Here is a 26335-nt window from a genome sequence, read left to right on the forward strand (position 1 = left end):
CGATGTACAGCTAATGGAGACAGAAATGGACTGCCTTTCAATTCCCACAGAAAGCGAGGCAGGTCGCTCACCAAAAAGTGACAGCAACAACAAACTCCTCTTTTATCCCTTCCCTTCCTTCTTTCCATTCTTAAGCTGGGCAGAGCCAATGAATTTGGGTCCACAAAAAATAAGGTTAATAATAATAATTAAACAACAGCAACAACAACAACAGCAACAACAACAAAATAGGCGTCTCAATTCTGAGGAAAAGTGGGATTGTAAGTGCAGTATTTCTTCATGTGCAGTTCTTCTACTTCATACGAGTCCCCTTTGGATGAGAAGGCCTAGTGGAATGTGTGCTCCCCTCGGACTATGTGCGACGAGAACTCATAGCGGTCCTGGCTTCGGTAGCCACAGATGTTGCACTCTAGTGGGTCCCGGTAGCCATGGCAGCCCATGTGGATGGTGTACATGACATGGTCCAGGAAAAGGACGCGACAGTGCTCACACTTGAAAGCCCTAATTTGCTCCCCTTCTCCGTTGATGACCTTGTAGATATCCTTTAAAGAGCCCTTAGAACCTTTTGTGGCATCCAAAGCCTTGGCGTCCTCCTTCATATAAGCCGGGCTTGGCTTTCTCTTGGGATTTAAGGCAGAGTTTCCTTGGTAGGACTGGCGGTCTTCGTGGCTGCTCTCTGAGTCAGTAGAATCCAGGCAGCTATTGCTGGGGGAGCCCTCTCTATCCTGGGTTCGACTCTTTGGTCTGATGAGGGAGATCGGGCCATCCATGTTGTTCTCGTGACTGTCAGCTGTTTCCCTGCTAATGGGCCTTTCTATCCTGTTAGGATGATAGACCTGAGCGTAAGCTGAGCTGATGACCGGGGCCACCTCTGCAATTGTGCTTGGTGTGTGCTGCATCAAGGGGTGAAGTGCCTCAGCTCCAAGGTAGGTGATTGCATTGTTGATGGCTTGGTCCATCATGTGAGACTGCATCAGCTCAGCCTCCTTCTCATAGGTTAGGTTCATATCAAAGGGAATATCTGGATAGCCAAATCTCATGAGCTTTTCACCTAAGGAACAAGAGCAAATGAATGAGAAAAATCAATGTAATCATTCCAAGGTTACACTGTAAAAAGGGTGAGGAGGGACAGAAAATCCCTGACTTTGGGTGAAATTCATTCCAGAGCCCAAAGTTAGCCTCCTTCTACTTGTTTACTGACCTCCTACAAAATTTCCATCCTGAGATGGGTAAAACAGCCACCTCACCAACAGCCTTTTTTTTAATTCCAAGTGAAGCATGAGGCTGCAGTGACCTCCACACTGATTCCAAACCTTCCACTGTGCCTGACTGTGCCCATGCTTCAAGTTAGGAGACACATGTTAACTGGCAGAAAATGGGATTGAACCACCGGGGTCAACGAAGCTCCGCTGGTTTATACCATTAGACATACTCTCTCAAAATTAAAGGAGATAGTACGACGTCCCCCACACTGCAAGGTGCCTCATACATACCTTACAACAGGGCTGCATAGTGATAAATTTAACCAACAGGTACAGAGGGCTGGTAGAGCCACAGTATGTAAATCTTTCAACCAGCAGACAAAATACAAAATGACTACATACGGCTACAGAACCCTACAGAACGGAGCAAGTAACAGGAGCATAGGGGGCTGACCTGCTGTCTTGTGTTCAGGCTACAGTATTTTTGGAGTTCACCCCCTCAAAAAAAAAAAAATAAAAAATCCTACCCCGATGTCTTAGACTGAGAAAAAAAAGACACACACTCCTCAGTGCCTATTTAGGAAAGAAAACAAAATAGAGCAACCACATATATAGCTTAGTTTCATTTGGTAAAAGGCAAAAATAACTTTCGTTGACACAGGATAAATAAATATATAATGATGATGAAGCCAGCCGATTCATCACTATGTGAATCCAAATTAACATCCTTGTAGCCTTTTTAAATCAATTGCATTACAGCTATCCGAAACCAGAACCACACACTGGTAAATTATGCTAGTCACCGGGCATGTTGCATATTGCAGCTCTCCTTTGAAGTTAACAAATTTATGATGACTTACATCAGAGCTCAGCTCAGCAACACTGCTTTTCCAATGATGGCTTTAGAGTGCAAGTACAGGGAAAGTTCATAAAATAACTCTTATTTCCAAATAGAAAAGCTTATATGTATAGCTATATGTGTAAGACAAGATATACACGCTCATATGTGTTCACACATACATATATTAGCTAGTTGTTAACAGTTAACTTTTGAAGCTGATTTTACAAAGCCTGATAATTTTGGTTGGTTTTCATTGTCTTTGTTACATTTCACTGCCTTGGTATATAAAACCAGACTTTTCTTCCATAGCGTAAGCTAATAAACTCAAGGATTCATTATATACAACTGGTTTGGCTATCCAAGAATTAAAGAACTCAAGAATCTTGTATCACCTTTTGCCAAAATTGCTTGGAACAAAATGAGTATAAACCACCATAAGAAAGAAACAGAACTGTAATCCCAAATCTGTTCCAAATAGCATTAGTACATTTCAACATATCACTCAGCGTCTTATTTTTCACTATAATAATTCGTTCCACTTAGTGTGGCTCACCTTAAAGCGATACATAGAGAGAGAAACAATTTTACATTACCCATGGAACAATCAGGTTATCCTTGGAGATGACGCATCCCTTTTGCTCGGGAACTTATCCCTGATTCACAAGGTAATTAAATGCGAGTCTGAAGTGAAGCACGTGAATATTCTGACTTCCTTCAGCAGTACTGCTCACATGCTTCTGATTAGACACCTTGTTCATGTACCTCACTATGTTTCCCTACGGCTGGCTGTGTTACGCTTATGGCTTATTGAAAGAAAGCATAATAATAATAATAATAATTTAGAGAAAAATAGGGAAGGAAGGAAGAAGCAAACAGTGCTACAATGATGGCCTTGTTAATCTAACATGACCTAAGGATGAGTCTTGCCATCAAACTTCCAATTTTCGGTATTTCTGCTGTGGGCTGGCTTGTCTGTCCTGACACTACCAGGACGGACAAGTCTTTAATGGGAGATGGCTCCTTCCCAGGTGGGGCCAAAGTGGGACTGGAGGAGAGCTCCAGGAGGCATGTGATGTCTTTGCCACAGTGGGAAGAAAGAAATGAAAATGGAAAAGTTCATTGGTCCCTTTCACCTGCTCTGGCCACCTGTATCGTTCCTGTGTTTGAATAAAGAATTGGCTCTGGTGAGAGTGTGATCCAGCCTCCAAACATGCTGTCCTTTGTAGGCTACACAGATCAAAAAATGATACTTATTCTTTATGGACTGCTTGGATGAATGGCGCAAACCTTATTTTGATTCCTTTAATCTTCCACATTTAGTTACTCCACCACAGACAGCAGAGAAGACTGTAAATTGCCAGTGACCTGAATTATTCATTCCTTTAATTATGAACCAGTTCCAAAGATGTCAGAGCCTTAGAAATGGAGTGTGACACAAAGAAATAAAATAAATGATAACATGGGGAGGAGAGGGCATAAAACACCAAGCTCAGAAGAAACATTAAGAAACCAGTCCAGCATGGGTTTCAATTTTAATTCCTCTTTAGCCAAATCTGTACTTAAAACTAACTATTCAGATCCATAATTTGAATTTTCATGCAAAATTATGCTGAAATTCTATTTATTTTTGCCCTACATTAGAGAAGTAGAAGAAGAAACATTCTTCACTGTAGTCATCTTACCGTACGACATTCAAAAAAACCTCCAAACAGGTATTTGAAGCTAGATTGAAGCACACAGACACAGCTGTCCTGTGGTACCTTACGTCTGTCTTGTCAAGTATCTAAAGCAACTGCAACACTGGACACTTAGGAGGAAGCTGCAAGAAATCTTGAAGAAAGCAGTTGCAGAATGTACCACTGGGTAAATTTCTTCCTGCCCCCCATTAAGTAGAAGTTCACTCTAATTTTGAAGCCAGTTGATCTTCATCTGTTCCGAGATGCCTGTGTATTTTTAATTTTACTATAACAACCGGCACCTTATCGTAAGCCACATAAATGTCTCCCTTTTGTATCCTGCTGGTTCTCAACCTCGGTGACACTCTGTGAAAGGGAGCACCACGTTCAAACTGAAAATACGTGAATCTGCTTCATGTGATCAGCTTGAAAATGGTTGCTTTCAATTTCACTAGTGTCAGCTTCTCCCTTCGTTGAAGTAGAGGCAAAAACAAGTACTCAGACTCCTGTGCATCATAAGTTAACTACTTTCTGCCTCCACTATTTCAACGGGTTTGGCAAGATTAGTACCTCAATAGCACATATATAATCAAGTCGCTCGCTCAGAACTTAGCTCAATTTGCTGTACGCTGCTTCCTTTCCTCCCGAAATTTCAGCCAGAGTAGAGACTGCGGTCCATAACCAAGGTCCCTTGGAGATTGCTGATCAGAAAGAGCAGTAAAGCATTGATAGATGTAGCATGCAAAGATTTTAGCTTATGCTTACATGACCTTCTCATAAACACCATTAAGTTGTTTTGGACAGGTGCCACACTTGCAGTATGCACAGGAAGATTTCCTGCAAGCAAGAGAACCATTACAAGTTCTTCCTGACAGAGTTGAACAATATTTCATTGGGGAGAAAACAGGAAGAAAAGTGAGGTCATGGTGAAAAAAAAAAAAAAAAAAAAAAGAAAGGTAGCAAAGCAGAGACTGCTATTTTTCAATTCAAACACTGTGATGCCATGAAAGACCAGAAAAGGCAGAAAAATAAGATACGGTAAATATGAAAGAGGACACTTTTCCTTTCAGCTGGATCTGGATGAAAAACTGCATGCGACATGAAACCCTGAATTCCTAGTCCCAGAATAATGGAATACCAAAATAGTCTGTTTCACCTGTAGAAGAAACAGGTTTATCTAACAAAGTAGTATATCCTACCAAAGAGAATAATAATAATTTGCTAGGTATATCTCAGGCAAAGATTTCCAATCAGCGAATGTGCCCTTGAAGACAATAACAACACATGGTTAATTGCACGTGAATGGACAAGTGAAATAACCATCCCGGTCTAAAAAAAAAAAGAGACCATCATCTATAGCTTCCAAAAATTGATTCCATTTATACCATCCAAAAGGTGGGTTACCTCAGTTGTGAAGCATACTTGCAATCAGTAAACTACACTGCTTTGAAAGCAGGCGTGGGTACTCCAGAATTTCAGGGAAGGGAGCAAGGTCTCCAGCCCTCTCAGATAAAAGTCTCTAGCCCCTGCAAAGATAACCTCTGAGAGGTATTGCACATACAATTCTGTTCAAGTTTGTGGACAAGCTGGTGGAAAAAGAGCAAGAGGTGTGAACTTCCCTGGTTTTTTTTTTTTTTTTTGAGGCCATAATGTTTCTGAGGTCTAGACACACCAGTTTAAGTGTCAGCATAGTTAACTATTTCACTGTTGATCACAGCTTGCAAGAAAGTACAGCACTTGCTGATACAACACTAGGGAAACCTGCTATGATGGGGTCATGTTTACGATCTCATAAAGCTGTATCTGGCTTGTCAGTAGAGAGTTCTGCTCCCATTTCCACCCTCTTCAACCCCAGCTGTTGTCACAGGAGTAAATGAAATCAGAGTATAAATACTCCAGTTCTTATCAGCTATACAGTAATTCATTTCAGACCACTCTTAAAAACAACAGTCTAAGAATTAAGCTTTTATCTCAGAAGGACTAATAACAATACAGGAAATACTGATGCCTCCCAGCATTCCTCACGGAAATGGTTCCTGACCTTATCTTGGCTTAGCACCGATATTTGGGAATGGTCAGATGACTGAGAGCAGTCAGGTCAGTGTGTCAGTGTCCCCCAGGTGAGCTGCTGCACGCTGCTAGCCCCCTACTATTGAAAACCACGTGGGTTAGCTTAAAATCACCTTCAGTGGTGATTTAACAAATCCATCTGAACCTGCATTTAGCTGAGGGGCAATGACTTTTCTAAATGTCTGTGTTAATTGCTTGCACTCTCTGATCCTCTCTCTGTAAGTGTCCTCTGTGTAGGCAGAGTAAGTATATGACACCCTTAAAATCTGCACAACTGTCCTTCCAGGGAGTGAGTGTGAAAAATGTATATTACACAACTTTGGAGTCTAGCCACATACACTTACCCCAAATAATTCTCTGTCCCAGCTCCTCTCCTAAGAAGTTTTGCACTTCCTCAGTAGCAGTAAAAAGAAGCTTTAAGCTACAGCTCAAACCAAGTAAAATTCCCCATTCTGTCTCCTGTTACAAGCTGAACAATTTAAAGATGTCAAGATACAAAGCAAAATATGAATTCTGCGACTACGATTCTAAATTTGGTAATCAAAAGTCATCCAATGCTGTTTTATATTCATGCATTAATAAGTTTATTGTGTGCAGAATGCTGCACATGGAGCAAGCACTTCTTCCAACAGAAGCGGTGTGATTTTACTTCCTCATGCTGGTATTATCAGACCAGTTGTTGCCAACTCTCAAGAATTTAATACAAGTCTTGACATACTTGTTGGGTTTTTTTGGGGTTTTTTGTGTGGTTTTTTTTTTTTTTTTTAACATACACACATATGGAGTCAGATAATTATATGAGAGTCTTAGTTTTTATTTGCTGGGGCAAGGAGAGGGAAGGATGACAAGTCTAAATATTAAAAGGGACACAGAAAAGTTAAAAAAACAACCAAACCAGCCTTAAGGCACAGTAAAGAGCTGAAGATTTTCTAAGCCATTTTCATGATTTGAGGGACCTCACTTTTGAATTCTCTGGGTTGGTAAAATTAAGTCAATAGCTTTCAGGATTTCTTGCTGTGGTTTAACCATCTCCACTGTTGTCCCTCCCCATGACAATCAAATTCTGAGAGTGCTACTTCTCCCTTTGTTCTTTTGGCTAGTACAAATTACAAGTAACCTGTACCTATGCACTAAAAATAATAAAAGGCGTATTTCAAGCTTACCCACAAACTTCTGTGGGGTGGAGCTTTTACGCTTTCCCATGTTGCTTGTCAGCTTCTCTATAACAGCAGGTCTCTCAAAAGGCACCAGAGAAATATTGTTGTCCATCACAGGCTCTTGTTCCTTACAATCTTCCATAGGAGGTACTACATAAAACCAAAACATCGTATCAGATAAGTCGGGTCTACACTTCACAGACAACATAAATCATTTGAGCCCTGCTGGTTGTGCAACAAGTGCAACACAAAATAAAGCAAGGTGTAGGAACACACTGGGCATCAAGATAGCAACCACCTTTAAGGAGAGCCACATTTTCAAAATGTCTCTCTTTGGGACCATTTTATTTAGCAGAAGCCCAACTTTAAGCATTTATTAAAGGACTTTTTTTCTCTGAATACTCAAAATCCCCAGTGAGTAGGGGACACTTTTGAAAACTCACTCTGTAGATCACATATTCTGTTATTCTCCCTTCAGTATGGTCACCTGTTGCCAGTGTAACTTTTTAGTTATCGCTCTTTATGTATTCCCTTAACTTCACACTTATCATATGGCATGCTTACGGTTCCTATTTTCTTTTCATTCTAATCTCAATCGCTAAAAAACATACAAGGCATTGACAGCTTGCGTTTCCTGGGCCTGGATGCGTGTTCCCCAAGACAAAGGTTTCCAGAATGAACAATATGTTTGTTAAAGTGCGTTTCCTCTTTCTATACGTGAGATTGTAAAAAAATCAACAAACGCTGTACTTAACCTAATTGTCCTGCATTCATCGTCATCAGATAGCAAGAGAAACCAAAGAAGGATCATCCACTACTCTGTGCGCTAACAGGATGGTTGAGGTATAAAAAATTATTTGAGGAGAAGAATGGGTGGGGGAGAAATAGAAACTGGGATGATCTTGCAAAGAGTTCCTACAAGTTGTAAACTGCGAGCGACCCATTGCATTCTCTGCGTTAGATAAATCTTCCAGAGAAGTCATGGGTGGTATTACAGAGGTAGTAGAGAAGGACTGAAACCCACTTCTTCTCCTAGTCCTTCTCTGGTCTCTCACCGTAGCAGCCTTTTGTGTCACAGATACCTTCTCCCTGAAACTGCGCCATAAATGAACACCACCAGCCTACTTTCCTCCCATGTAACTTTACTACCTTCAGGATCCTAATATGGAATAATCACTCCCCCGTTCTTAAACATGCAGCTGTTTGTTAGCACATAATATATGAAAAATGGAGTGATAAAAGCCTTGTCTTTGCCTTCTTTCTAGTAAGGAAGAGCAAATACCAGGCAATTACAAAACCGAGTATCTGCTCAGGTGAAGTTCTCAATTCAGACATTCATAATAAGAAAACATGGCAATTTATTCATTTGATTCCATTTGTGCCTCTGCTGCTATGGAAAGCTGAGTACTTTGAGGCTTAGAATCTACCATATGCTATAAAATGATTTACTCTGCTGCTTTTTTATTTGTACAGGATGCTCCCCCTGAGAAACACAATGGTTTCTCATTTACAAGGCAGTCCTGCTGGCATCAATGAAAGAGAGGAAGAAAAAGCGTAAATATGAAATGAATCTAATGTTGCAACAAAATGGGATGCAGTGTTCGAGTGACCTAATTAATGCCCACTGCAGACTGGGAGGTCTGGAATACTTCAACAGCTAAGGCTAAATTTTTAAGGTTATTTAAATACTGTGCTTGGGCAGGAGCTATCGAGTATTTACTGAGGAGATTTTGGAAGAAAGGAAAGATTATGTCTGTGGATTTTCACTGGAAACTGGCATCTGACTGTCCTTTTGGCTTACCAAAAATCAGCGGATGCATGCACATGCACACACACTCTGCGTGAAACCCTGGATCCCTGCTCAGTGGCAATACCCGTCCTCACTGCAACCGGCCAGCTTTCCATGTGACTGCCACTTCAAGAACTTCCCGATGTTGGTGTACAGGGCACACAAGGCTGTTGGTGTATAGGGCACACAAGGCTGTTGGTGAGGACCTAGGGAGGCGCAGAGGTCTCTAAATCCTTCCTAGGAAGGCTTCCTAAAGGTACGCTGGCTTTATAGGACTGTACTTGCCCAGAAAATCAGTTGAAAACCTCCTGATTACTTGAATAGCCATCTGATTAAGCCCCAAATGTAGTGACATTTGTATGTCTTAAAACAATTAAGTAATAATTAAATAATTCTACTCTTGGGCATATGTGCGTAAAATTTCCTAGATGGAATTTGAAATCTTTCTTCCACAAAAAATGAATAGTGATGAAAAAGACACCTTCTCTTCTCTAAGTCAGGCAAAAATTCTGCTTGGACTTCTTCTAAAAGTAAAATCTTCACCAATAAAAGCATTTTCTTTTCTATCTTTCATGCTGCAAGCTCTTTTTCCCACCTCAGAGCTCAACTCTATAATCCAGGGCACGGGTCTTTTGCAGCAGAATCACTGAATCACACCAATATTTGTGTTATGAAGGGAATAAGTAACCAGAATGCGTTTTGTTACGTAGATTTCCTGGGAGAAGAGAGAGACGGAAATAGCCTAGTTTCTGAAATCATTTAAATTGCATGTAAAACCGGACAAAACAGGTGACATGTCACACTTCAGAAACCCGAAGAGTTAAGCTAAATATCACATTGTCGATTTTAAACATTAATTTTCATTTCAATTTAAAAATATATATTCATTTCAATTAAAAAATATACAAATTAAGGACAAATAGCCCAGCCTGCCTTTTTTTTAATAAGAAAAACAAAATAAAAAAAGGGGAAAAACAAACCGATCACACACAACCAACAGTTACCACGAATCAACTGCTCTGTGGCAGAAGCTCACGTGCAGACGTTTACTCTGCAGTAAATACAATTCCTTTTTTGTTGTATTTCATTGTACTTCATTACCTTGGTAGTGGAAGGTAGTGAAGAACAGCTGACATGTTATAACTAGCTTTGATATAGCAACTCATTTTACGCTGTGAGCTTATGGTCTCAGCACAGAAAGGCTTTTTATTCTAAAAATCAGGAGTCTAGTCCATGAAAAGCCCACACTTGAGTCTGTTTCTGTTCAGGGATGTTCTTAATCAGCTATCAGGGTGTGCTCCTGGACTGCCCATGCAAACGTTCACCATGTCTGACATTGTTCATGTCCTCAATTGCAGTTAACACCAAATGTTGTTTCTAAGTCCAAAGCCTCAACAGACAAACCTGGATGGTCTTCAGAACAAAGCCTTTATTTTCTTGAAGACACTGGTCTTTCAATCATAGCGGTCAAAGTGGCTACCTCTTAGGTTTTGCTTCTTAATTTGTAAGAAACTACATACACTATTAAAAAAATCTATGCTGTTCCAGTGAGGAAAGAATAGGAAGAAAAGAAGTAGAAAAATTACCCACTGTGCGTTTTGCTGATAAATATATTACGGGCACACAACAGACACTGGGCTAAGTCTCAGCTGGTATAAATTAGTACTACTCCATCAGCCTCAATTTCCCTTCCTAAGTTCACAATATTGCTATTTAAAAAAAGTGTGTGTGCGCAGAGAAATGACAGGAAATATTCCCATGGACCCTGGTGTGAAGTCTCCTGTGGGACCAACATCTTAACGATGTTTTAAGCAACTGTGTAAGAGGGAAGGACACAAGGCCATTGTGTGTTTTATGTGGAGCTGCCCTTTGAGCCTCACACGGCTTAAGGCTAGGCTTTTTTCTACTTCTCCTAAAGAGAGTACCCTTCTCTACTCCACTTCAAGAATTTCCCTGGACTTTTTGCTTGTGGATGTGGAAAAGAACGTATAAGCAGGTGTAAACCATAGCTAGCCTTCAACATCTGCCCATTTGCTCCCACAAAGGTCATGTTCTTGGCATTCAGAGACTGTCACTTTTGTCACCCCCAACACGCCGCTAGCTAGGAGACCGCAGACTAATTTCTACCTCCGGGGCCAGCACTGCTTACCTGAGAACTGCCAACAACAAAGTCACGGGAGCTGTCTCACAGCAGTTGTCATGCTGAGCAGGGGACAGGACCTAGCCACAAGGAGGGGCAGCTCAGCAAGCAAACAGCACCCTGCTAGAGGATGGAGAGAGACCCAGAGACCTGTACCTTCCTACCCAAGCACCAAAAATAGCCCTCCTTCCCCTCCTCTTGCTTCCCCTTATGGCTTTAGTCAGGTGATCTAGCCATCTGCAAGAAAAATATAATTGAAATTAAAAGCCTCATCAGTCCATGGCAAAACCATCCAAGTAGATGTCTGTAGCATGCCTATAAACTGATCAACTTGAGCCCAGTGCTTGGAAAAAATCCAAAGTCTCTATGGGCTGCCTCCAGTTTTCTGGAACAATTGATCTGTGCAGAAATAATTTAGACCGATGTTAAATGTTGGCCATATTGGTTGAGACCCAGCACAGACACCCATGTCCTTAAAGCAGGATGCTGGTAGGGATAAGAAAATCCCCACCCCTACCTATTCTGTGCATAACGGTGAAGTTGTGATCAGGAGTCAAACTAAAATGCATTCAGAGGCTTCAAAACACTCAGCAAGTACAAAATACTTCAAAAGTATTTGGAAAGAGAGTCAGGAAAACTTAACCCAAATGTGATGCAAAATAAACCACTGATCAAAATCTCCAGAGCATGTACTCACTCATCCTCAGGAATACCCTTTCCACGTGTGAGATGGGAGAGAAGGGAATTAATACATTTTTCAGGGTTAGACTAAGACCTAGCTTTAAGCTGAGTAATCTTTTGTATACTCTCCCCTGGTGTCTTTATAGAACCAGTAGAAAGGACTTTGCTGCAGACCTCTACAGGGTGGTGCTCATGACCCTCGCTCCCATGCTGAGCTTCACGGGTGGGAGTGATGCTGGGGATGCGAGATGAGATTTATTACTGGTTCCAGCTGAATTTGGAGCTCCCTGTCGCTGCCTGTCCTCGTTATGCCCTCGCTAAACAGCGCAATGAAGACAGTGGATCAAACATCCCTTAAACGTTCACCAGGGGAGATATAGGCATATTTGCCCAGAGGAAGAAGAGGCACTAGTTGAATTCAAAGTGCTGTTTTAAGCTAATTTGGTTGAGAAAAGTAAAGTGGTTGTGTGAACATTTCTATTTTAAGCCCAAGCAAAGTCAGTCAGGCTGTAAATAAAAGAACTGTCCACATGGGGTTTGCACTGGTTTAACTTCAGTTGCTAGAAAAATCAATGCAAGGTCAACCATTCCAGCTTCTTTGGGTAGACAAGGTTAAGGACTTACCCATCTCGTCACAGCATTAAGCAGCTTAGAAAAAGCTTTAGATTTCCTCGGAAGCGTACTATCGACAAGAGTGAAGCCAATTTTAATAAATAACTGAATAATAAACGCAGAAGTTGAGTGGAATTTGGGAAGATCTCTGAAACATCCTGGCTGTCATAACTCTATCAGCCTACTGTTATTCTGACTGAAACCATCACCCAGCTGGTTAATAAGACAGGCACACCCTTGTAGACTAAAGAGCATGTATTTTTTTGGGAACGGAGTCAGTGATTAAAACCCTACTACCAACTCCAACGAGCATCCAGTGCTCCATCTAACAGACACAACAGGTACCTGCAAATAGCAAAGTCATGAAAATCTGTCTTTTCACTGACTTTTACAAGTGTAAAGTCAGGCCTAGAGCAGAAAATCACTACCTTCCATGTCTTTGAAGTCATCGATTACATTTTAAATGTTGATGTTAGTCTCCAGGGTGTCTACAAAGATAGTAATTACTTAATAGAGCTGTATGAACATTTTGGCAATACATATTAAACACATTTAGACTGCTTTTATAGGATTAAATTGTTCATGGAAAAGTACTCTTCAAAATTTTCTGGTGTTTTTTTCACCAAAAATTAGCCCATGTTAGAAATGCTAAATAGATTTTATTTCAACTTGTGTTTTTAGAAATGTCCTTTCAGAACTTTTACATAATTAATTTCCAAAAGAAGCCATTTGACTCCACTCAACGATGAAAAGCAAAATAGAAAAAATAAAAAAGAGGAAACATTCTTTTGCCTTTTCATTTACCTACAATCTAACTTTTTGGTATTCTTCGGTATAAGGCAATTTTTAATCAAAATGGAAAACAGATAGTTTTTATATTTTCTGATTAGTAAGAAATTTCAAATACTTCAAGTACCAAACATCTAAAGACAACTTTTAAAAGTTAAAAGATGTTCAGTTTTAGAAGAGTTTCTGAAACAGCGACTTTGAATGACATTTTTGGACAGCTACCATTTAGTATTTAATGCTACAGGTAAGCCTACAAGCCTGCAGTCTGAGGTATCGTGCTCATTATCCATACTAATAGCTATGGAAATTTTTGAAAAGAAATTCAGGGAGTTTGACATTTCTCACTTTCAACAATCTTTTTGGCAATCTTCAGTCTTTATGTATATTAACACATGCAGTGTTAGTTAACATATTAATACTAACACATGTAAATGCATATAAACATTTTTTTTGGTTATAATTACTTTCATCAACACTGCTGAATTCCATTCTTGTCTGGAGATTTTTTATGTCTCCCCAAAAAGGAGAGCTAGATATAGAGAATATTATAGGAGTAGAAATGTCTTCTGACCATCCTTATGTCTTATAATTATCAGTCACTATCAGAAAGGAAGGGTAGGGGAATCATACATTTTATCCATAGCTTAGATCATTTTTAGGGTAACTGTGCACAGATGACTGCTTTATTTTCCTGTCTGCATATTTATACGTACTAAAAAGTGAAATACCGACTTTAAAAAAAAATAAATCAGCAAAATGAGTGCTGTTAAGTTGGACAGAACGAGGATTTTAGCCCTTTTCTCCTCCTGCCTATCTGAGTATAAGCAAGCCATAAGACGGAAGTGATGCAAAGCTGAAAGGAAGGAAGAAAAACAGACAGAAAAAAAACCCGCAAGAGATGCTCCAAGTCCAAGAGACCTCAAAAGGCGGTTTCCACCCACCATGGTGACTCATGACCTGCCCGGCAGCCTCCATACTGACATTCTGCAGATAGTTGTGGCAGCGTTCCTTGTGCTCCTCCAGCGAACTGCGCTGCTTGTAGCTCCGGCCGCAGTAGTTGCACTTGTGAGGCTTCCCCACTGCGGAAAGAACGAGAGCGTCGGGTCAAATCCACTGCAACCCACTTCTTGCTATCAAAAATCACACCTTTGCAACAAACAACTCTTACAATGGAAAGACACCTAAGAAAGGTTACTCAAGTCCCAGACCTTTTTCCCAGCCCCATTTTCCCACCACACACACTTCCTCCCACCCATCAGGTACTTCGCCCCATCCGTTTTTCACACTAATGCACAGTATCAGCAGAAGGAAAAAGAGGCGGACTTGTTGGTCACAAAGCAAATAAACAGATGACAAAAGGGGAAAACAAACCAAACAGCTGAATCATACCCCAGCACTGCCTCTGTGTCACCAAGTCTCATGGGAAAGAAACTTCTGAGACATTTTGCCCATGGTACGAACAGTTGCCTTCACAAAAATGGGCTGCCCCAGTGGCCTAATTCTACTCCCGACTCTGGGGAAACCCATTACGTGGCCAAGAGGAGTTCTTCTTTCATTGAGACATCTTTGCCAAAATTGCTAAGGGAAGTTTGGAAAACAAAAGACAACAGAACTTTGTAACTTTGGTAACAGCACTGTTACATGCCAGAACTGAGCTGCCACCAGTAATTCATAATATAAATATATATATATATAAAAATATAAAAGGACATGTACAATGGAAATCAAGCCAGATGAATGCAAAACGTAACTCTAATTTTTTTAATATTTTGTTTGTTTGTTTCACTCTGCAGCTTTATGAACAAATGGCAAATGCCTCTTAATACATGCAAAACCTGGCACCAGGTTCTCATAAAATATATCCCTTTCGCAGCACATCATTAAGAAACCACAAGAATGGCCTAATCCAAGGTCAGAAAGCTAGCCAGAAGTGTATTTTGCCAACGCATGCTAATAAAGGTTTTTAATATAATTTAAACTTGTAGAACATGAACATTTATTCTCTAATAACTAAAGAGCTATTAAGGCAGTACCGCAAGTCCAGTAAAACATCACCGCTGTGATTTTCAGAGCTGGCTGAGGGATGGGGAAAGTCAAACTTCTTACAGAGTTTTGAAAATCTTAGGTAAAAATTTCAGTTTCTGGCCAAAGAAATTGAGAACATCCTCTGTTGGATAATATACATGTTTCTATTGGGTTTGTCCCAATATTGAAAGCTTTTCATGGTCATTTACTTAATGAAATCCAAGCTGTCCTAACTGCAGCCAAAATGCACCGTCACCACTGGGGTGAGAAAATGCAAAGAAAACTGTGGGGAGGACATTCATAGCCACCAAGAAGCCAGGCAGAGGACTCCTTGCATTGGGGCTGAAGCCCCAAACATCAAAGACCCAGAGTCAGGAAAATGCTCTGGGGTCTCTGCAGGACTAGCATATTCCCCAGTGTGTGCCCCACATCACCTGTATGATGGAAGATGAAAAAACCTGAGCCTCAGTATCGGAGCCGGTCAAAAAGTTTCAACTGTTTTTGTCTCAGAGCAAAAGGTATTTCATGAAGTGAACACACTTGCAGAAAGTTTCTGTTTTTCTCAAAAAGTGTGTTTGTTTGTGCAGTTCAGTGACACAACCGAGTTTTCCACTGGGGGAAAAAAAGCTGCTTTTAATAAGCATCCAAACTGTGGATTTTTTTCTCTTTATTTAGAGATAAGGCTTATCCCCAGGAAAGTATTATGTCTTCAACCAAACAGTTGTGGTCTTTATTTTATTTTGCTCGCTATCTTACACTTTTGCTGTAACTGACATTGGTACTGGGAATCTCAGTGGAAGCCCAGTGTGATGCTTATTATCATTCCCAGAGTAATTGCCCTTGATGCAAATGATCTGGATCAAGCCTCAGCTCTTAAACATAAACTAGCTGTCTCATGCTGGAAGCACCTTCAGGAAAACATACTGGCAGCTCCCTAGGATGGAAAGACTTTTATCACCACCATTAGAATGTTTCATCAGGCATCTAGATGGCATCAATGCCTGCCAGTCTGACAACTTTATTAGAAGCCAATTTGCTATCTAATAAAAAAAAAATAAAAATCCAATGCAATTGAAGGGATTAAGTTAACTGAGTTGAAGAAGGGCTGAATTAGCTCACTTGATCTGGCTACACCAAGTTATCAAGTAACTTAGATATACAGTAAGATGCAAGGGAAAGGGATGATTGCTTTCAACTATTCCAGAGATGGCTACAATTAATTAACTTTATTATCATGTAGCACAGAGAACCATATCTCTCTACAAGCTCACAGTACAAAAAATTGATTCAACGATCAAAAAAAAGTTGTTATTACACCTCCTCAAATGGTTGTTGCCTGCATTGCAATGGTTTTACAAACTATTCACGCGCAACAAGGCTGAGCTTTCCCAATTATGGTCAACTATTCAAATTCCACCAAATATCAAGGTTCATAGAGATGGTAAAAGCTAATGATGATACAGGCGCTATTTCTACATTCAATAGGGGAGTTAAACTTAATTCCCGAAAGAAAGAAATACTCCAGCACACATGCTCCTTCCTCTGGGGAGAAGATAAGAGAATAAACAACATGTGACAAATGTTAGTCATGTTGCCTAATACACAACTGGAAGCTGCTCAGACACAACTGTGAAGAATGAAGTTTGTGAACTCTATTTGAATAGAACTGAATACAACTCCCTTGGGGTCATTTCCAAATTCTGTCCCTCCTGCTCTACAGATGCAATCACATCATAGCCCCACAAGTGTAAAATCTGATTTATACTATAAAATTATACAAAGTGACTGTGACTTGGGTTGCAGCACAATTGATCAGGTCAGACCACAACGGAATTGGTTCCGATAGCAGCAGTTTGTGTCACCAGCAATTCTCACAAACCATTTGGCAAGAGGTACAGCTAGCCAAGGTAGCAATTACGGTCTGGATTTTAGAAACCTTGTCGTCGTGACAAATGTCAAGTCATTGAAATAGCTGCAAATTTCCCCTCATATTCTCAAAGTAACTCATGACAAAAAATATATATATATTTGTGGATATGAACATTGCCAGTGGGTGTACTTTTTTCCATATTTCATATTACCTAATAGAAAGATGTAAAACTGTATACGAGAACTCAATTTCAGTGATCTCCTTAACAGCGTACTTTGTTCCACATAACAAACCACCATATGAAACCACATAACTGCCAAGAGAGATTTCAGCGTTTATTAAATACTGTGTAGTAGGTAAATGTTAATAGTCAAAATTTACCCCCAGAACATCTGGGTTGCACTACTGGGCACGAGCGGTCTTGGTCTATAGGCCACTGACTTGAAGGTAAAGAGTTCAACAGTGCTATAAGCCTACCAAAACCCTCTCCAAGCTGCCACTGAAGGCAGCTCCTTCCACCATGGAGCCGTTCGCAGGGAGCCATTTCCACTGTGAAGCCACTCCAAGTTTGCCTCAGCTTGCTTGGTATGAAGCTGCCTTCTCCGAGATCCTCACTGAAGACCATGGTACATAACCACCTCTGCCGGTGGTAGTGGCACTCAAGCAAAGTCAGTTTGGAAATCCCTGGTTTGGGGTAATTATTCCTTTATCACCTTTACAGGGTAAGTAATCTGGTAAGAAATTACCATCACTCATTCTCACAGAAATGACACAACACAGTGAATGCAAACAAGCCCGAAATCTTGAGAAATTTTCAATCTGTTGTTGAAATGGGAAAGACCAGGGTACTGGGCAAAACCCAGAGGCCATACCTATGAAAGAGCTAACTTGGAGAATATAAAAAAACACTTTATATTTCTTAGTGAAATGTCAGATTTTCCACGCATTTAAGCTCAGATTCATACAGATGACAATGTGGCACAGAAAACCCACAGCGGAGTCTCAGCCTCAAATGGAAAATATTATGACAGTCACAGTGAAAAAAGACATTTAAATTTGAAGAACAATTTTTACCATGAAGCAGGTAAACCACTCGTCGAAATTCACAGAGCGATGGAGTTTGCTTGTGAAATTAAAATGCTCATGTGGAGGGAGGAAGGGAAAAAGGATGAGGACATAAAAGGCAAGGTGTTTCTGAGTTAGGAATACTTTGAGTCCTGTGGGTAAGCTTTGATAGCCGAGAAGTCTGCGTGCAGTGACAATGAGATGGTGTAACTCTAAGGTCAATATTCAAGACAGAAAGCAGACTTGGGCCTAGGGAAACTTCTTTAAAGTCATAAAAAAAGGTCAGTGAAAGAGAAAGAGCCCATAAGGCATTTGCGCAGCATTTTGTTCTCAAAAGAGATGGAAGTGCATAGCAGAATATAAAGTAAGTCAAAGGGAAATAAGAAGGCATCCCAGGTAATACCTTGCCATAAGCACATAACACGAGAAAGGCTTACAGAACAGGTTAAGAGCAACGATACACTTCACTGAGCTGAAATCCTGCCTCCGTTAAGACCAATGACAAAACATGCACTGGTTTCAGCAGTCAGGATTAACTACTCCCACATTTTCTTATTTGGAGGTGCCACGTTCTTCTCTGCAGCAGCACAGAGCAGAGCAGAACTTCTTCCTGTCCATCTGCCCACGTCCCCAGTCCCTGCAACAGCCCAACCGCTAACGCTACCAGCTTATACAGGAAAGGGCATTATGGCAGCCGTGTGATGTACGTCAGCCCAACCGAAGGACTAGAGAGCACTGAGCTTTGTACCAGACTTTTATTATTTTTGCGTTATTGACCCATCAAGGCCTTGGAAGGGAAACCAGCCAAGATTTCTGAACTAAGTGGCCATCTGACACAGTTACTTTCGGTCTGTGGAAGCCCCTCTGATAGCAGCGCACCGAGCGCTACTCATTCCTGTAAAATCTGAACTCCCGCTCAGCCCCTAGCATCCCAGGAAGGGAGGAAACTCAGTAGTCTCCAACTGAAGCTTCCTGAAGCAACACCGAAGAAGTTACAATGTCCTTTTGGGCTGATACTTGCACCTATCGGTGAGGTTGCAGAACCGTCCCTCGTGATCATAACCAGTATTAATTCATTATTTCTCCTTTTTTTCCCAAATCTGGAAGCTGCGTGGGAGAGGGGAGCTGTTCTGCAGTTACACAGTGCCTGCCACAAAGCAGCCCTTTGCCTTGAACGGGACTTATCACAGTAAGATCAGTTTTAACGCAGAGGTAAGAAATATGATTAAGGTGCTGGGTTGGGACCAGGGAGCGTAGGGTTCAGCTCTTAGTTACGCTACAAATTTTGTGGCTGCAGGCAAGTTATTCTGATTTCCTGTGCTTCAATTATTCATATGTATGATTAAGGTAATAATTCCCTTCTTCACAGAATGTAAATGAAATCATGCACTTTGCGAGACGCACAGAGGCTAATTTGGTGAAGCTCACACAAGGAGGTAGACACAGAAAAATATGGCCTGTATCTCTACTGAGAAATTAAGGACTTAATAATACAGTGTGATTCTATTAGATATGGGATTGAACGTTAAAGAGCGGGAGGAGATATTTAGGATGGCACAGAGTAGAGGATCAAACAGGAATAAGAAAATCAAATCAGAAAAAAAAAAAATATAGATGGCACACGAGGCAATCTGCTGGCGTGGTGTCCTTTCAGGCCGTGAAACAGTCAGCCCAGGGAAATGTAAAATACCCCTGAGCTTGGTGACATTTAACACCGCACAGGACAAAAAAGAGAGCGTGCAATAGTCACAAAAATGTGGATATAATACTTGCTGTTGTCCTTCCCACCTCCAGCTTCCCTGAGCCGAGGAAGCAATCGTCAGAGCCGGGGAGGGCCAAGGCAGCGCTGAGGTTTCGGCAGGAGGGCTGAGGCTGCCGAGAGGCGACACACGGTCCCTCCGGTTCACTACTGTAATTAAATAGCACACTTTGGCTTTTCTAGAGCTTCCTAGCTCAAAGCTTCACACACAAAAATAATATTTACATGAATAATAGACCCCTGAATGAATTAATCACAAAAAAAAAATTTAAAGTGAGACCTAAGCCCATGCTGGCTCCGAGCAGCACGTAGCTTTGCAAAGGAAACTGCCTCCCACTCTGATGCTGTACCTCACTGCTGTGCTTAATGACTGTAAATGTGTTCATTTAAATTCATGGGGGCTCTTTGATTTGTTGCTTTTTTTTTTTTTTTTTTTTTTGCCTGGAAGATTACACACATGCACACAAATCAGTATACACCAGAGTTCAGAAATAACAGCAAGTCCCGCAGCTAACAGGAGATTGTCCAAGACAACCTGCATGCAGAAGTCACAACATATAAACATCTAAAATAAGGCTCCCGGCTGCCGGAGCACACAAACACACAGATTTGCCATACACAGTGTCAAGTACCTCCACTTCTGCGGGCCCAACGTCTGACGTCTTGAAGTAGTCTGATTTTCAGAAAGAACAAAATCTCTAATCGCATTGTGAAAACTTTGCCTTAATCTTTTAACGCTTGCCAGTCCCAGCAGAGGCAGCAAAACGTGGGGTACATTTCATGGGATGCAGCCACATTTCTGGATCTCATAACAGTTCTGATGTCTCCACTCTAAAAGCACTTTTTAGATTAACGTATGTTTGGCCAAGTGTTAGGGATCATGAGGTCATGCGGTAAAGGACAGGTTCACTAGATCACGTGCTATAGGAGACCATAGAGCTAGATCTGTGCTTAAAAAGGTTTCTGGACACTCCGGACACCTCAAAAGGTTCAAAAAGCAAAATGCGGCGTTACGACAGGAGAAGCTATTAAGCAACTAGTACTTTCTTGACTTGGAGCTTGAAATAGAGGACTTGTCTCACTTCATGACCTCATGGCCCAATGTCTCTTAGTAAAGATTATTATCAATTGCCTATTGATATATTTATGGCAGTTTGAGATTTTGCGAGCCTCCCAGCAAATGAAAAAACTTGGCTTGTCCTGACTTTTTGCACAGTGGCAGTCAATGATAAGTTATTTCTGTCGACAGCCACGACATACTATTGCGGTGGCCCTATGCAGTTAGCAGCGAAACACCACTAGATACTTGTGGTACATCAGCACGCAGTAAAACAATAGCAAAACACTGCACCTACACACCCTTTGTTTTCTAGGCACGCCTGCCTTTCCTACAGATATCTCCAGGGCACAAACCAGCAGCTCCACACCTGCATCTACCTGCCGGTTGTTTACCATATTGTAAAATAAGCGGCTAGCAGCGAAATACTGTACCAGCGTTCGGTCCTCCCTTGATCTTCTGCCACAAGCAGTACTTAACATCAGATTATATATAAACTCCGAGGACTTCATCCGTGCTACATTTTGGTTGGAATGGCCCCACAGAAACATGCGTACGCATACGTGGAGAACAAGTAAATACACTAGTCGGGAGAAACTTTCAAGCATCTATACATCCTTTATGTATAAAGCACACAGCTAGAATCCAGTGTAAATCAGTAAACGTTAGCGCTCCTGTACAACGGCTAAGGGATTGAGATCCTTATTTGTACCTTCAAGATGTTTCTGCCTGCAGCCTTTTATTACTTTAGTAGTTCATTACAATTTATCTTGCAGCTACTGGTGGCTCTGTTCTTTAATCTGATTCATCAGATTGTGTTTATTTATTAACTGATCTGCAGGATTTTACAGATAAAACAATGTTCCAATCTGCCACAAGGGTTATAAATAAGTAGGTGGCATTTTTGTGCCAGAAGTTTAACAAACAAACAAACAAACTCCTGTTTCATTGGCAGAGTCATGGAATTACTGTAGTTTCCCTAACCGTCCAGATACTTGCAGGACTCCTGCCACATCTTGCAGCACCCATTACAGAATTAAAAACAGAAAAGCAACAACCTTAAACCTCATTTTTTTCTTTTGCAGCACAGAACACAAACAGTTCACTTTGTAGGTTTGTGCGTTGTATCTATGTACATGGGAAAAATGAAGGAAAATGCACCTGTCTATGTGAATCCATGCAAATAAATTACATACTAAATCAACGAAAACACAGATATGGACATTGACATTGCATTTAGTTCTGAAAAAGATTAAATTCATGGTTACTTGCTCCAATTCTGTCCCCCAGGAAACACACATTGCACCACATCAAAGCTCTCCTCATATATTTCTCTTGGCTTACCCTTATTTCCTTCAATATAAGAGCTTCAAAAGTTGGCAAAAGGCACCTGACACTCATGTTTTAGTTTATATTAATGGCGATGGAGCTTTCAGATCCCCCACTCCCCATACATATTTGAAAATTTCAAGTGCAAAAGCTCTGCATTTGCTCTGTGGGGCCACTGAAGCAGGCATGCTGTCCTTGTCCCATACCAATGTGTCCCAGTCCTCCAGCCACCCTTGGCACTGGTGGAATTTCACACTGACTCCAAAATGGTTAAGTACTATTAAAAAGGGACTCTGATTAAATAGCACTCTGGTGGTGAAATAAACCAACAAAAACCAGGAAGTCCACAAAATAACTGGGTGTTTTATCACCTGGCTAGCTTCAAAATCGCTTGAAGGCAGCCAGATTTACAGCAACTTACTTTTAAAGGGGGAGAAGCCCTGCAACGAATACGAAAGAGGTGACTTCGGAAAGGAGCCTCCACACTATCTGGATGTGAGTGGGAACCGGCTCAGGATGGAGGTTAAACCTTAACTGTGTGTACCAGCTCTGTACTTCCCACTCCACTTCAGATCTTTTACATTCTATTAAAGGTGACTTGATAAGTGGAGCGTTAGTTGGTTCACACAACAAACCTTCCAAAACGTGCTTGTTGGCTTCTCTTAATTTTAACTCTTCTCCATGGACACAGTGAGCAGGGAAAAACAAATGCAAGTTTAGGTCAGTCTGCTATTCTTCTCTTCCCTGTCCTGTCCGCTCCCTGTCAGTGCCACAGCTCAGCAGGAATTTAAGGAGGTGACTGGGGATTCACACATCATTGCAAGCCAAGCTCCGCAGCAACCGACTGCAGATGGAGGGAGAAACAGCTCACACAGGCAGCGCAGGGTGTGGGTACCTCGGTGCAGATCAGGAATGCTGCTGGACAAACACTCCCTTGAGAAGTGCTTCTGTTTGTTTTGGGTTGGTTTTTTTTTTTTCCCCCCCCTTTGGGTAAAACAAGTCTAGATGTTGGGCCAGATTCGTAGGTAGTATCAATGGAAATAATACCTTAAATCAATTTACATCAGCTGCTTACAGTTTATATTTATTCCAAGCACAGCTCCCTTGCATAGCTTGCAGAAGCCCTTTAGCATTATAAAACCAATAGAATCTATGAGTTATTTGAAGCGAGCAGTGCCAAACGCAGTCTCACCAGTTATTTTATACTACATAAACAACAGGAGACAGAGAGAATACATGACATTTAACTTTCACTACAGCACTAGACAGTATCCTTCTGCATAGAAACACTGAACAGGCCCCCTTAACTCTAGCTCATTTCTTCTCATCCCGTGGCAATGTGTTCCACCGTTCCAACTACACCCTCCTGCACAAGAAAAAGTATTTCTTTTAGCACTTGGCATCTTTCAATTTTATGTCTCTCATTAGGAGACACGAAGAACGTGCTCCAGTTCCCCTTTACGTAAGTAAGTTTTCCCTTTTCTTGTCACTATCAGAAAAAAAATGTTTTGGAAACAGATGATTAAGAGCAAGCTGTCATAAAGATAATAGGAACATGGGAGGAATAATATTGACAGCTCCTCTTTTCCCAACCACTGAAGTTGGGAGTTTTCACTTATTTTGATCAAGGCCAGCAAGTGAAGGGAACCTTGTTTCCAAAAACAGGTCAGGTTGTGAAACTAATGGGCTCCTTTGGGACATGAAAATTTTTATACATACTTTCCTTACTGCCCAAGAATCAGCGTGGCCCATGCCTTTGTGTTACCCTCGTAAAAATCCGCTTGTTCAAGCATGTGGTCTTGTTTTGTCTTGCAGAGATGTCAAATGAGGTCAAACACGAAACGAGCTGACTGACTCCTTTTACCTATGCAGTTTTCCTATCTTCTCCTGTTGCTCTCTGCCTGACAACATATGTATTTACGTTACAGAGGAGCTCGAAATAAGGGTGGGACTTTTCTCAATCAGACAGTGCTAGGCCAAGCTGTGCCTCGTTCTTCGGAAAATCTCATATGCTAAAGGCTCCTCCAGGATGAAGCTTTTTTGGGCCAGCTCACTGCTCCCAAATGTTTTTCCCGACACCCAGAGCTTTTACACCAGCTTCATTCAAGGCAAATGAACCTTCTGCCACCAGGGCTGGACAGACACCTCCTTTCCCCACCATGCTCATCACAAATACTTGTGGTGTTCATTACTCTATGTTCAAAGTTAGCCACAGTATTTGGCAAGGGAAGTCAGGAGGACCATTTTGTATGAAAACAATTCTTAGCACAACAAAAATTAGCAGTAAAGATATCTTTTTAAAGGTGATGGGATCCTTTAACTCTCCAACAGATGAATCTGAGATACTGGACAGCTTCTGTTCTAGCGCAAACGTCTACATCAAGTGCCTATGTATGACACTGAAACTAGATTAATCTTTTCTGGGTAATAAAATTCAGCAACTCTTGTTAGACTCAAAAACTTTCCTAGCTGTTTGTTTTTTGGTTTTTGGTTTTGTTTTTGGTTTTGTTTTTTTTTTTTTTTTTTTTTTTGGTAACACAAAAAGTAAATAATGACAGTTCCAGAGCACTTCCTAAAACCCAGGATTTTTTAGGTTTGCTCAGTGAGGAGAATGAGAAGGCAGGGAGGGAGGAAAGATTTGAGGGTTTAGGAGGGAGGGTTTTTTGGTGCAATTAGTTTCGCACTATAAGCCCTGGATAGATTGAGAAACTGTTATCATGGCTGAAAGGGAGGCAGACAAAATGAAAGGAAATTAAATATGGGTGTGAAATTAAACCAAAAGGAAGAAAAAGAAAAGAAGGAAAGAAAAAGCAACTGCTTGGGCTGAAAGTAAAGACAGAAAAGCTGGAGAACACAAAACAGAGCACTCTAAACATCAAGAAGTACTTTAAAAAGGTTTCCTGTAAAAACAGGGAATTTAGGAAACTCTGAACGTACTTAACTCCATTCCTTGACAGGAAAAAACCCAAAAAAACCCCAAAACAAAAATTCATATTGAATGTTCCACTAGGCTATTAAAAGGAGGTCTCAGAGGTCTGAATCAAGAGCGGAAGAGTGTAAAACATCTCAATTCTCAATACCTAAGAGAAGAAAAGTCTCTCTTTTTCTAATTTTCTTACATCTTTTTTTTTTTTTCCTTTGTGTGTAGAGTCTTGTAACTGAGTCAGCAGACAGGGATTTAGCACATCTGCGTTCATTTCTATCTGCGACACTGATGACTTGAATGCCTTTGACAAGTCATTTTTTGTCTACACTCCAGGTTCATCCTCTGCAGAAGGTGGTTGGGCAGTAAACCTTGCTGTCTTCTTGTCTTGGACAATCTGAGAAATTACTGTCTCTCACTGAGTTATATATTAACCTGACACAAAATGGTCCTTTCCCTTCCTTTCACCAATGGTGCCATCCTATGCAAGGAACTGTACACCAGCTAGTGGTCCTGGACTTCACGTTGATCAAGGCAGAAATCTCATGCATCTCAACCAAAATGATACTTGCAGCCTCCTGAAGTTGGCTCATCGTTAGCCCCTGGGACAAACGCATTGCTTGTAGAAGACTAATGATATGAACATAATGGATACATTTTTCACAATATAGCTAACGTAGACATTTTACTGTGGCATACAAAAGTCAAACAAAGCACTTTTCTTGGTAGATGACCTATTCGTTGAAGCTGAGCAGCTTCATTCCAACAAAACATGCCAAAAATCCATCCTTTGATGGTGCTCAATGAAAACGTAGCTATGGATATTGAGACAGACCTGATCCAACAGTGTTATTTGACCCCAAGTCAGATACGATGCTATGCTTTCCTTCATCTCCAGCTCCTGCAGTCAGTTGACCAGAGAGAAAAGTCAACTTGCTTTTTTTCTCCCTCACTCCCTACTCACGAAATAAATATCATAAGGTAAATAAAAAGGCCAATTTATCACCTTTCACTCTCCTCATTTGGAAGTGTTTATAATCCGGGGGATCCAGATTTATGATTTTTTAATTCCTGGGGTTAGAAACACATCAATAGAGTAAATTCTGAGAAATCATGCCAATATCAATGGCGTTTCTTCAGATTAGTACAACCACAATTGGTATGAAAAGCTCGGTCATTTTGGTCAAAAGCACTTTCATGAATCACCTATTTTTCTACTGGGAATTTCCCACTCTCCTGTTGTTTTAAAAATCCAGTGGAGTTAAGATGGCTTTTCTCCCTAGAAGTGCTCTTACTTATGCCTTAAATCATTTCACTGTTCCATCCTGGTGTTTCATAGGAAGAAAGCTA

General features: G+C 40.9%; 1 protein-coding gene across 6 annotated transcripts in view; it reads right to left on the reverse strand.

Annotated features, from left to right (window-relative positions):
• Positions 1 to 326: 326 nt before the first annotated feature.
• The window catches only part of IKZF2 (IKAROS family zinc finger 2), a 108309-nt gene continuing 82300 nt past the window's right edge, over positions 327 to 26335 (reverse strand). For 3 of the 6 annotated variants that reach the window (XM_074146053.1, XM_074146054.1, XM_074146052.1), the window contains exons 5-7: positions 13899 to 14036; positions 6953 to 7096; positions 327 to 1051 (exon numbers count right to left, since the gene is read on the reverse strand). In XM_074146053.1, coding sequence (XP_074002154.1) covers positions 327 to 1051; positions 6953 to 7096; positions 13899 to 14036 — 1007 coding nt within the window. Of the gene's footprint in view, positions 1052 to 6952; positions 7097 to 12371; positions 12382 to 13898; positions 14037 to 17724; positions 17740 to 26335 lie in introns of all 6 variants that reach the window. The other 3 variants (XM_074146056.1, XM_074146055.1, XM_074146051.1) reach the window with 2 other exon arrangements.

This window comes from Numenius arquata, chromosome 3 (assembly GCF_964106895.1).
Source record: "Numenius arquata chromosome 3, bNumArq3.hap1.1, whole genome shotgun sequence".
Classification (NCBI taxonomy): domain Eukaryota; kingdom Metazoa; phylum Chordata; class Aves; order Charadriiformes; family Scolopacidae; genus Numenius; species Numenius arquata.